The sequence below is a fragment of the Pecten maximus genome, chromosome 7, assembly GCF_902652985.1.
Source record: "Pecten maximus chromosome 7, xPecMax1.1, whole genome shotgun sequence".
NCBI lineage: Eukaryota > Metazoa > Mollusca > Bivalvia > Pectinida > Pectinidae > Pecten > Pecten maximus.
In genome coordinates, this window is record NC_047021.1 from 39,065,647 (window position 1) to 39,079,139 (window position 13,493).

Below are 13,493 nucleotides of genomic sequence, written 5' to 3' on the forward strand. Positions count from 1 at the left end.
CATCTTGAAAAACGCATTTTAAACTTCTTCTCAAGTTCCACCAGTGCTATTGAGCTGAAACTTGCCTGAAGTGATCCTGATATGATCCCGACCAAGTGTTGTTATTTTTCGGGTCGGTCCGAAATCCAAGATGGCCGCCATAGCCGCCATCTTGAAAAACACATTTTAAACTTCTTCTCAAGTTCCACCAGTGCTATTGAGCTGAAACTTGCCTGAAATGATCCTGATATGATCCCAACCAAGTGTAGTTATTTTTCCGGTCGGTCCGTAATCCAAGATGGCCACCATAGCCGCCATCTTGAAAAACACGTTTTAAACTTCTTAAGTTCCACCAGTGCTATTGAGCTGAAACTTGCCTGAAATGATCCTGATATGATCTCGACCAAGTGTAGTTATTTTTCCGGTCGGTCCGTAATCCAAGATGGCCGCTGAGGCCGCCATCTTGAAAAACACATTTTAAACTTCTTCTCAAGTTCCACCAGTGCTATTGAGCTGAAACTTGCCTGAAATGATCCTGATATGATCCCGACCAAGTGTAGTTATTTTTTAGATTGGTCTGAAATCCAAGATGGCCGCCATAGCCACCATCTTGAAAAACACATTTTAAACTTCTTCTCAAGTTCCACCAGTGCTATTGAGCTGAAACTTGCCTGAAATGATCCTGATATGATCCCGACCAAGTGTAGTTATTTTTCCGGTCGGTCCGTAATCCAAGATGGCCGCCATCTTGAAAAACACGTTTTAAACTTCTTAAGTTCCACCAGTGCTATTGAGCTGAAACTTGCCTGAAATGATCTCGACCAAGTGTAGTTATTTTTCCGGTCAGTCCGTAATCCAAGATGGCCGCTGAGGCCGCCATCTTGAAAAACACATTTTAAACTTCTTCTCAAGTTCTACCAGTGCTATTGAGCTAAAACTTGCCTGAAATGATCCTGATATGATCCCAACCAAGTGTTATTTTTCGTTATTTTTTGGGTCGGTCCGAAATCCAAGATGGCCGCCATAACCACCATCTTGAAAAACACATTTTAATCTTCTTCTCAAGTTACACCAGTGCTGTTGGGCTGAAACTTACCTGAAATGTTCCTGAGATGATCCCGACCAAGTGTTGTTATTTTTTAGATTGGTCTGAAATCCAAGATGGCCGCCATGGCGGCCATCTTGAAAAACACATTTTAAACTTCTTCTCCAGTTCCACTGGTGCCATTGAGCTGGAAATTGGTGAGGATGTTAAGGAAGGAGGGCCAACAAAGTGTTGTTATTTTTTCGGTCTCGTAAAAACTTTGACATGGCAGCAATGGCGGCCATTTTGTAACATGATTGCGCAATCATGGTTTTCCTGAACAACACCTATTTCAAACTTCTTCTCAAATTCCACCGGTGGGATTCAGCTCTTAACTTACCAGAAATTATCCTTAGATGGTCCAGACCAAGTGTTGTTATTTATTGGGTTGGTCAGAATTCCAAGATGGCCACAATGGCCAACAGTGCCACTATATACTTGCTACAGAGAATGCATACTACAATAATATAAGGGTTTTAATTTAGAGTCAGATGACCTTTAAGGCCCCTGGGCCTCTTGTTAATATTTTGTTCACTGGTAGTAGTACTTCATGATATATATCAAATCTTTTCTGTTGCAATTAGTTTGAGGTAGAAATATATATTTTAAATAGACTAAAGTAGCTGTAATTTGACATATCACTTTGTAATAACCTGTTAGATGAAGTTTAGTTACATGTTGCAAGTTATTTCCCTTGATGACAGTAAGATGCCTTTACACATTCAACTTAAGATGTTTTCCAGGGTTTTTGTTCATGATACATAATTATGTACATACGAGGTCATCCATTTTACCCTTAAGAGTATGCTTTTGACTCCAGAAATTCAGATCTGACTCTCAATCATATGCTAACAACCAAATGGGTTTTCTCTGGGTACTCTGGTTTCCTGCCACAGTAAGACCACTTGGACACTTCCATTCCGGCCAACAAGACTTATTATCACTTTTAATTTTATAAGTTTGTTTAGCAAGCAAGCTGGCATTCAAAAGAATAACCTAGATTGGCTTCCAGGTACTGTAGTACAACCTCTCGATCATGACATTTCTTTTTAAAGGCCATCAAGCTGATTTCACATTCAACAAATAATTCAAATGTTTTGCATGTTGTGTTGCAAGCTTAAATATATTTGATCTGAACTTTGAAGGTTGTACTTGTGAAATGTTTCATATAAATACAGAATGAAAAGTAAAAACACTTTGTGGCGGTAAACATAAAAATAACTGGTGAAAACAGCAGCATTGTGTTCAAAAATAATTTATTAAATCTGATTACAATATGAAATGTAATTATAATTGAAACAAATTGCTAAATATGTTCACAACATCAACACAAAAGAAAAAAAATAACTTGAGCTCAGGCAAAAACTAATCATCATTAAATTATTTGTATAGTTTTGGTATGAACAGGGGACAGATAGAATAATTATGAATATTATAATATTGATGTGGTACAAATGTATTAGTATCCCATAACAACGTGTCAAATCCCTGTGACAATGACAATTCACTAAAAACATCGAGGCTAAGCTAGTCTTAGAAGAATCACAAAGTGGGGAAATCCCCAAAGAACCAACGTCCATTTAGTGTAGTTTAGGAAAAAGTTCGTCTTCTAGGTCTCAGGAAGGTTTGAGCTATTCATCCAGAATTTATTTTATAAATTACAGATAAAAAACACTTCCTTGCAACTACTTAAGTCATACAAAGATGGAGGCCACTTGTAAACATGTTTAACACAATCACCTGACCTCGGAAAAAGTTGAAGTATTATATACATAACCTTTTTATATAAGTCATCCTTGACACACCAGGAGCCACATGAAAAGAGTGAAAGTGGATGTAACCTCTAGAGTATGGAGGAGGTAGAGAGGTGAGAATCTACTTCTGTTGATATGTTAAATAGACATACTCAATAACAAAATAAAACATTTATTTCTTTCCCTCTATATGGACTCTATCATGAAAATTTAGTATAATAGAGTTTGGAATCTTGTACAAATCACTTTCATACTGAAATTTACTTATCAAATCTGATGTACTTCTGAATATGCAGCCATAATTTGTATACAATAAAACTTTTACCTGGTAATCAAAAATAAACAAGAGGAAAATTTATCAAACCAAAGCTTTTTGAAGCTTGAATACCAAACAGCAGTTTTTGAAGCAAGTATACCAAACAGCAGCTTTTTGAAGCAAGTTTACCATCATAATAAGTTCAAATGACTCTTGAATAATGTTATAAATGCGTTTTCTATAACAGGTATGCTGATAAGACAGGATGTCGGTGAATCAACAATCAAATTTGGTAACTAAACAAAAAGGATTGAGATGCATTGTGCATCATAATCAGTGGATAGAAGAATAACTCTTAAAGATTTAATTCAGGTGCAATAGGGAAACTCAAATTGGCATATTTTTTGCAAACTGCATATATTGTTTTTCAATCGTTCTGTAACAAAAGTAAATATATATTAAAAAAAAGAAATGAATTTCTAAGTGAATCACACCAGTAACCTTTCAGGTATAAAGTACATGGTATAAGGCATCACAATTCCTACAAAAACAATTTCACAGTCTGTACAATGTATGTACAGGACTATCGCATGCTCTCAAATACAATCTAAATATCACAGCCCTGAGATTTCCAACTAGATTTCAAAGGACACTGGTTACACCTACCTCGAACCTCAACACATTTTTCTTAAGAGGCTAAAGGTAACAGACACAATTGTACCTAGTACAGTAATACATTTTCAGACACAGGCAGTCTATGTAAGTAACAGGCATCAATTCTCAGGAGACAGCCAGTTGAGAGCCTTCATTGTCACCTCGTATCCAAGGAAACAGGCCTAAAACAGAAGGAAATCAAGAAGATATATTTAACACATGTCGTGAAGTGGGATACTTTAATAATTCAAAAGTGATTGCATGTGTAACAGATGAGGTGTATGTGTTACAGCCACCCAAGACTTCATAGACCCACACTTTACTACCAACCAAAAAGGAACCAGACTTGACAACTTTACCACCGACCACAAGGGAACTTCCCTCTTGGAGAAGCGACCTCAGTCTGTGTAGTTCCAAACTTTACTACCGACCACAAGGGAACTTCCCTCTTGGAGAAGCGACCTCAGACTGTGCAGTCCCAAACTGTGTAGCCCCAAACTTTACTACCAACCACAAGGGAACTTCCCTCTTGGAGAAGCGACCTCAGTCTGTGTAGTTCCAAACTTTACTACCGACCACAAGGGAACTTCCCTCTTGGAGAAGCGACCTCAGACTGTGCAGTCCCAAACTTTGTAGTCCCAAACTTTACTACCAACCACAAGGGAACTTCCCTCTTGGAGAAGCGACCTCAGACTGTGCATTCCCAAACTTTACTACCGACCACAAGGGAACTTCCCTCTTGGAGAAGTGACCTAGACTTTGTGATCCCAAACTTTACTACGGGGCAAAAGGGAACCTCCCTCTTGGAGAAGCGACCTTAAACTTTCTAGTCCCATGCTCCACAACTGACCGACAAGGAATTTCCTTCTAGAGCTTCCAACTTTAGACTTTCTATTCCAAACACTGTAGCCTCAACCAAAAGTGAAGTTTCTTCTAGAACCAGACACTTTAGAACCAACATAAATGGAACCTTCTTCTTGAGCTGCAACCTCAAACTTTCTGGTTCATTTCTCTATCACTCAGCTGAAGGTTAAACTTCTATAATCAGCAACCTCAGTCTTTCTCGTCCAATACACTACTGAATTCCTACACAAATCAGTTTAACAGACCATTATTTTTGGTGTGGTTGAGTTTTAGACAAGAAACCTTACCCTTATTGCTCTGGATATCATGCAAGGGGCTGTATACTAAGCGAGGTAACCATCAGCTACTGAAATGAGCTGAAACCTAAAACTGACCCTGGCAGTTAACTAGGTAACAAACAATCAACACTCTACCACTAAGGAGAAGGAAAGTTTTGTATAATCAAAACTTCTACGGTGACGGTGACACAACTAAAATGCATATCCTCTACATATGTTCAAAACAATTCTTTATCTCGGGCCTGTAACTTAAACATACCAGTATATGATTTTATAAACTAACTCAGTTTATATTTAAATAGTACAAATACATGATGAAGCATATATACTCAAGATTGCCTGGATACTTACAGCGTTGGCTGGGAATGCTCGGAGCATGACCGGTGTAAAACCTTTGTACAATGACAAAAAGCCCTCTTCCCTCATCAGCTGTTTGTACACGTCACGTATACCATTGGGGTATGTGCCAGCCGGGGCTGTCAACAACAACAACAACAATGGACTAATGACTAAATCCAACCATAAAACTATAGTCATTTTGTGCATATATGCAGCTTTTAAGTTCTATTAAACAAGCAATACCTCTTGAATTTGTTGTTAAATGGATTGTGAGAAAATGAAGACTTTTGTTGTGGCTCAACCTAACCCAGAGTTTTTTTAACTGGTTTTGGATGGGGCCATTTTGCCTTATTCTAAGAAAATTGGTCAATTGGTAAATAAATTTTCTGGAGTAAACTGCAATTTTTTGGAATTTGTCTTTAAGATGAATTAATTTAAATTGGGAAAGGGGGCCTCAGGAAAATCCCTTGACTACAAATATTAACTAAATGAGTCATACATGTGTTCATTTGGTGGTGCAGACATCTGTATTACTGGGTATACAGTAATGTATTGCTTACCATGTCAGGATCAGTGATGTTGTATACATGTTTATATGTCAGTACTAGCCTGCAGAAAGACCTATTAACAAAAATCTACTTTCCCAAGCTATATTTTCCTTACAAATACAAAAGTTAACTTGGATTGACATAAGTTAACCAGCTTTAGACCCCCTTACTAAGATTTATACACCCATGCATTTAAGTATGTATTTGTAAACAAATACTGCCTTGTAAACAAATAATGCCAGAAAACTTTTTACTAGCTGGGATACATGCACCAACACATAAGCAAGTGAGGTGCACTTATGTTTAGTATGTATAACAAATATAGCTGACAGAACCAAACTCACCTGTCTGTAGCCTGGATTTCAGGACATCAGCTGGGAGACACACTCCCCAGTTACAAATTCCTGCAACACCCCCTGCGATCAAGGTACGTCCGACACTCAGGTCATCACGGCTGTAAAATCAAATTTCTCCGATTATAGTGAAGAATTACGTGTGAACCACTTAAGTCATGAATTCTTTATGTTTTATTCAATAAATTATAAACAATAACAAACAGTTTATCAATCTTCATTTTTTTTATTCTAACAGTTTCTTTTATCCTTCACAAGATATGGCACAATTAAGACTGCAGTTCTTGGTCAGTCAGTAAATATGCTGTATAGTTAAAAGGCAGGATTTCTACCAGAATCTTTCTTTTCATTTTTAAAACCCCTTCAGAGGAGTTGAAAAAATATAAGTGTCTATGGCCTACTTTTAACTATTGTATAACATCAGTTGAAGACAAGGAAAACAGAAATGAAGTTTGGTACACTTGCATGAAAACAAAATTCCTGGTAATCTGATGAATTGTTCATAAAAGTAAAAATCTAGGTCACTGTGATCTAGTTTTTAAGTGCAACACACATAAGCCCCAAATGTAAGTGTACAAAATTTCATCAAACCGCATGAAAATACAAGGAAATTTTGAATCAGAAGTTGCCCTGAATGTTTGTTAGTCCTATTTCAGTATTGAACTTTGACCTACATTCATCCTATTTCAGGACTGAACTTTGACCTACCTTCCTCCCTTAGGAGTTAGTGTGTGTTGTAGATACTCATAGCTCATGAAATACATTCCACTGGCTGGTATGTCTGTAAATAAATAAAAACTTCTTTAAATATTATCTAATGAATTAATGAAAGTATGAAGTATTAATACCACAGCATCTAGCCTACCCCTGTTTAACATGTTTTTCCATGTTTCGCTTTTCCTTTTTTGGCATACATTTGGATTTAAACTTACAGATGTAGTGTTGATTTAGAATTGCAACAATGTTTTGTTGTCATTCTCTTGGTATGTTCACAGTCGTATCAAATTCAACTGATTGTTTAAATGATGTCGAACTGGGTCTATTATCTAACAGTCTATATGTGCTGCTGAAATACCCTTAATAGCATCTATCTAACCTCTTTGGAGAAGAGTTGCTGCAGTACGGTTTACAGACACTGTGGATTCCACCCTCCCTGTAATGCTTGTGAATTACCTCGAAGGAGATTTGCTGCAGTACCCTTATAGATACTGCAGATTCCACCCTCCCTATAATGCTTGTGGATTACCTCGGAGGAGAGGTGCTGCAGTACCCTTATAGACACTGCCGATTCCACCCTACCTATAATGCTTGTGACTTACCTCGGAGGAGAGTTGATACAGTACCCTTATAGACACTGCCGATTACACCCTCTCTATAATGCTTGTGACCTACCTCTGAGGAGAGTTGCTGCAGTACCCTTATAGACACTGCGGATTCCACCTTCCCTGTATAGCTGCTTGGCACAATCTAGGGGACCAGCATATTTCTTCACCTTTGAATCAGCCTGGATCTGTATTAAAACGTTTTGTATATAAATTCAGAAGTTCCTCATAAATCAGTATCAATACAATCATATTGTAAGTGTATTTTCCAAATGAACGATATCATCAATGAAGTATATATGCAATTTTTGTTTATACTTGAGCAATGATAAACCAAGTCATATGACCGGAAATCTCCCTTGTGGTCAAAACATAGCTTGTACCTGGATAAATTCTTCCCATGGGTCCTAACTAACCTGGAGAATACAGTGCACTCTCTCCCTAAGGGATATAACTTACCTGGACAAGACATTTGACTTTCTCCTGGGGGTCATAACTTACCTGAAGAAGACACTTGACTTTCTCCCTTGGGGTCATAACTTACCTGGAGAAGACATTTGACTTTCTCTTGGGGGTCATAACTTACCTGGAGAAGACACTTGACTTTCTCCTGGGGGTCATAACTTACCTGGAGAAGACATTTGACTTTCTCCTGGGGGTCATAACTTACCTGGAGAAGACATTTGACTTTCTCCTGGGGGTCATAACTTACCTGGAGAAGACACTTGACTTTCTCCCTTGGGGTCATAATTTACCTGGAGAAGACACTTGACTTTCTCCCTGGGGGGTCATAACTTACCTGGAGAAGACATGTACACTTGACTCACCCTGAAGGTCATAATTTACCTGAAGAAGACACTTGATTCTCTCCCTTGGGGTCATAACTTACCTGGAGAAGACACTTGACTCACCCTGAAGGTCATAATTTACCTGAAGAAGACACTTGACTCACCCTGAAGGTCATAACTTACCTGGAGAAGACACTTTACTCTCCATGAAGGTTATGACTTACCTGGAGAAGACACTTGATCCTCTCCCCAGGGGTCATGATCCCTGTGGTGAATACTCCGGCCAATCCTCCAGCCATGAAGATTTGAAAATACCTGGATAAAGAATACGGGTAAAATGCAGTGCTGTATTTACCTATCTACCTGAAGACTTACAGAATCTAATCTTAGAGCATGAAGCATGACTTAACAAACTTAAGAAACAAAGTCATTATTGATTTGATGCAAGATGTTTCTTTATGTGCTAATGTATGGTATCATTAAAACTGTTCATAATGAAACCTTATTTTATGCATGTTTAAGTAAAACAATATCAGAATTTTCATCAGCCCCTCTTTAACATAAGACAATTGGAAAAACTTACGAAAGAGAGTCACCAGGCTTCTTTTGCTGTAGACTTTTGCCGACACCAAAGCCAAAGAAACAGATGGCAAACATCGGAGCCACCCCCATCAAAGGTGCAGCCATACCTTTATAGAGTCCCAAAAATCCCTGAAGAAAAAAAACCCACATATGTCACATGTACACCCATTTATATAGTAACAGGAAAATGATTGGATTTAATTGATCACCTTACTGTTTAACTTTAGCTGATCTGATCATTAATTGTGCTTTTTCATAATTGATCATCAGTATATCAATATTTTCCTGCATTTAAGATCGGGCATATTTTATAGTCTATATATAGTATACAAAATAAATATGTCACATTTTAAGACATTTTATTCATAAGCAAAAACCATGGTAAAATGGATGTTTTCAAGTTAGATTTACATAAAAGAAAAATTATATGAACTCAACAGAAAATGAACACATGTGCAAATTGTATTGATTGTATAGGAATTTTTTACAAAGTCGACCAGCTTTAGCTACATCAGAAAGCATATCCGATAACTGATGATGGATTTGCAACCAAAATATGTCCCATCACTTCTGTGTTATAACAGATTATGTAGTACAACTATTAAAACTGCTTGGGTGTTATGAAGGCGAAAATGGTAATGGAAGGCATTTTGGAGACTTCTGGTCGCTTATTAGAGAGTTATTGTTACCACAGGAATAAAAAAATTGCGGTCGCTGGTCGCAGTAAACAGAGTGTCGCTCAATAGAGTTAAAATATATAGTGAAGATGCTCAGGAAGAATTGAAAATTGTCGCTTAGAACAGAGAGTCGCTTAATAGAGATGGTCGTTTGGACAGATTCGACTGTATTTTAAACAGACATAATTTTAAGGGAAAAGTGGACTGAAAACATGCTATAAACTGAATGTGTGGATGTTACCTCTTTATGTATAGTCTTCATAGCACAATCCATCGTTCCCTTGTAAAGTGGGCTCTCTCCTGGTGCTGGCTTGGGCATGGTCTGTACTCGCACCTGGGGTAAATAATATCAGTGAATGATTATTCGAAAATGAAATGGAAATGGTGTGAATTACTTTTTTGTAAATCATTTCTAAGAGGAATGGATCATCTGAATATCACATTCAGCAGTCAATTTAAGAAACAATTTGACAAAATACTAAAAGAAAAGAAAATTAATCGAAAGAGTACAATTTAAAGACTTAATTTGACAAACAAAGGGGATTGCAAAACAGAGAAAAGAGGATTTTAAGACAAGAGAAGAATTATTTTTATCAAGGACGTTATTACAACTATATAACTTTACATTATAATTCAAATTTGAAAATAACAAAACTGTAATTTAGACATCTAGTTGATATCTATTTTCCAACATATAGGCCTAAACTGTGTGGCAATTTATTTAAACCTAAAAGTAGATGATACATTGGGATATATTAATTATTTATTTGCCTGTGTGCAACACCCAAATCTGCCTATTGTACAGCAGTATACAACATCTACAAGTTGATTGTATGGAAATGCTAGATTGGTTTGTCATAACATATTATATGTATATAGGCCGACATTGCTTTTAAAGTGATTCAAAGTCAGTGCAGTTAGTGGACTGTAACAAGGGTTCAAAGTCCATCAGAAATAAAAATGGTCGTTCCCATTATTGTGTGACAAGGTTCCAGGTCGTTTCATTTCAAGAAGTTGTGTGAATGCAATAAAAAAAGCTTTGCGAAAGAGTGTGACAAGGCAAATACTAGGATTCGTGATACTGCACTATCAATTTGATACGATAAAACCACGTTAGTACGGTTGTTATCAACATGAAAGTAGAGTCTGCAGACCGACACTCAGAACATTCATCCAATCTCGCCAGTTTGCAACAGAAAAAAACCTTCCAAGTACCTTTATCGTGTCAAGAGGGTGGCCTGCAAAAACGCAGCATACTCCCCCAGCACCCCCTGAGATAAAATCTTTGACGGGATTCGACTTCTTCCCCATGACTGTTGAACTTCGCAGCGCTAGCCGGTCCTAAAAAAATAACCGGAAATTACCTAGAGTTACGGGCCCTTACACAAAAAGAATTAAAGTTCCGCGCACATTCAATGTGGAAAAGAAAAATACAGTTGGCTGAAATATCTTATAAATTGAATTTAAAACTTACAATGAGGTCTAGGAGCGGTGTTACGGCAAAATTAATGGGGAAACAATATTTTGTATTTTGTTCTCCGATGCAATCGGTCTATTTTTTACTTAAACTTTTTTTGCATAATAGACAACATTTTTCAAGTTTTGCCATGGTTTTTCTTCATCGAAGTTCACTTTTATTTTTTGTGCCAGGTTTTTAAGGGGTTTTAGTCCATATATATATATATATATATATATGCACACACACCAATTATTATTTTCTTTTTCTCTTGTCCGCTATCGCCAAATTATAAATGATGCATTAGGTCGAACACTATATGACTTCCAAATCACGGCTATGTTGCCCCACAATATAATCTATTCTTTCTTAATTTGCCTTGGCTTTTGTAGCCATATACTTGTGAAAACTTCAACATAAGCCAAGGCAAGTTAAGAAAGAATAGATTATATTGTGGGGCAACATAGCCGTGATTTGGAAGTCACGCGCTAAAAGTATTATTTTATTGCATTATATTGCTATTGTACGTGTCACCATCCCTCGTGCAATCGCTCATTTGAAGTTCTAATGACGTGATTTGTTTTTTTATCAAATTAAAGTTGTTGTTTTTTACATCGTCGGATGGTTTTTAATCCTGATATGAACACTGGACGTGAGAAAATCCACCTTGGAAATTATCGGCTTTCTATACACCTGTGATCATATGATATCTCTTGTGGGAGGGTTTGTTTGTGTGTTTTTGTTTGTTTGTTTGTTGGTTTTTTTTTTTTTTTTTTGCTCAATACCTTAATTAGATATTCACTTAAGCATTGATGCCATTTTTTTTTAATTTCATTGGGGTATGAAACAAATTTTGTTTGCAAACTGTAAGAATCCGCGTTTGCAAACAAAATTTGTTTCATACCCCTATGAAACTAAAAAATAATTGACATCAACGCTTATAATTAATTTTTGAAAATGATTTTCTAATTTAAAACATGTTTTATGTACAATTTTACTGGTTTTAAATGGGATTCTTTTTCTCAAATCAATACGCAACGTCAATTGTCGTATTGTGAGGTCACATTTTTCGCGCCATTCTCGGAATTTTTTCATAGAAGAATGAAAAGAATTTTTCGACCAATCACATTTGAGTATTTACCATGAAAACAAAGAAAAACTAATTATATAATTATGTTGGAAGTACCATAGGTTTATTACTCAAGAAAATAACTACAAACCTCAGAAACACATTGTCAGCATCTGTTTAGCTGATTTAGATATGTGAGAAACTGTTTTCTATTATTAGACATCTGTGATGTAAACTGTACCATCGGACAGCTGTGACCGACTAGTAAATTGATGGGTTTTTTGTTTTGTTTTGTTTTATTCATAGATTACCATGACATTGAGTTTTTATATGAAAACTACAATGCCACGATCGGAAACACGTATTTATTAACATTTGCATGAAAATAAGCAGAATATATTGTAATGAAACTAGAAGACGCCGTTGTTTGAATGAAGGAGAGGAGAAGGGTAATAAGAAAATAATAGATCCCAGACACCCAGCATTCAATTGTCTTTCTTGGCGCCCGCCAATGAATTGTCTTTCCTGACGCCTATATATCATTCGAATAGATTTTCTTGACGCAAACATCGAATTGTCTTTCCTGACGACCACCATTTATTTGTCTTTATTGACGCCCACCATTAAATTGCCTTTCTTGACCCCCCCCCCCCCCCCCCCCCCTGTTGAATTGTCTTTCTTGACGCCCACAACTGAATTGTCTTTACTGACGCCCACAATTGAATTGTCTTTCCTGATGCATATATATCATTTGAATAGTCTTTCTTGACGCCCACAATTGAATTGTCTTTCCCGACGCCTACTATTGAATTGTCTTTCTTGATGCGAAACATTGCATTGTCTTTATTGACGTCCACCATTGAATTGTCTTTCCTGACGCCTGCCGTTGAATTGTCTTTATTGACGCACAACATTGAACTGTCTTTATTGAAGCCCACTGTTGAATTGTCTTTCTTGACGCCCAACAATGAATTGTCTTTCCTGACGCCTAATAATGAGTCTTTCCTGACGCCTATATATCATTTGAATTGTCTTTCCTGACGACCACCATTAAATTGTCTTTCCTGACGCCTATCATTTGATTGTCTTTCCTGACGTCCACGGTAGAATTGTCTTTCTTGGCGCGAAACATTGCATTGTCTTTATTGACGCACAGCATTGAACTGTCTTTCTTGACGTCCATCATTAAACTGTGTTTCCTGACGCCCACCATTGAATTGTCTTTCTTGACTCCCAGCATTGAATTATCTTTCTTGACTCACGCCGTTGAATTGTCTTTCTTTACGCCCACCAATAAATTGTCTGTTCTTATGCGTACCATTGAATGGTCTTTCCTGACGCCCGCCGTTGAATTGTCTTTATTGACACCCACAGTTGAATTTTCTTTCTAGATGCCCGCTGTTGAACTCTGTTTCTTGACTCCCAGCATTGAATTGTCTTTCTTGACGTCCAGCATTGAATTGTCTTTATTGACGTCCACCATTAAACTG

The 13,493-nt window shown here is 37.0% G+C and overlaps 1 protein-coding gene across 1 annotated transcript; it reads right to left on the minus strand.

Annotated features, from left to right (window-relative positions):
• Positions 1-2,300: 2,300 nt before the first annotated feature.
• LOC117330808 (mitochondrial carnitine/acylcarnitine carrier protein-like) lies at positions 2,301-10,838 on the minus strand. The gene is made up of 9 exons (XM_033889305.1): positions 10,694-10,838; positions 9,720-9,812; positions 8,803-8,930; positions 8,444-8,534; positions 7,502-7,619; positions 6,818-6,890; positions 6,101-6,210; positions 5,221-5,345; positions 2,301-3,909 (listed from the first exon to the last, which is right to left on the minus strand). Exons 1-9 carry the CDS (start codon positions 10,787-10,789, stop codon positions 3,847-3,849), a joined length of 897 nt encoding a protein of 298 aa, XP_033745196.1. The 5' UTR covers positions 10,790-10,838; the 3' UTR covers positions 2,301-3,846.
• Between the last annotated feature and the right edge of the window lie 2,655 nt (positions 10,839-13,493).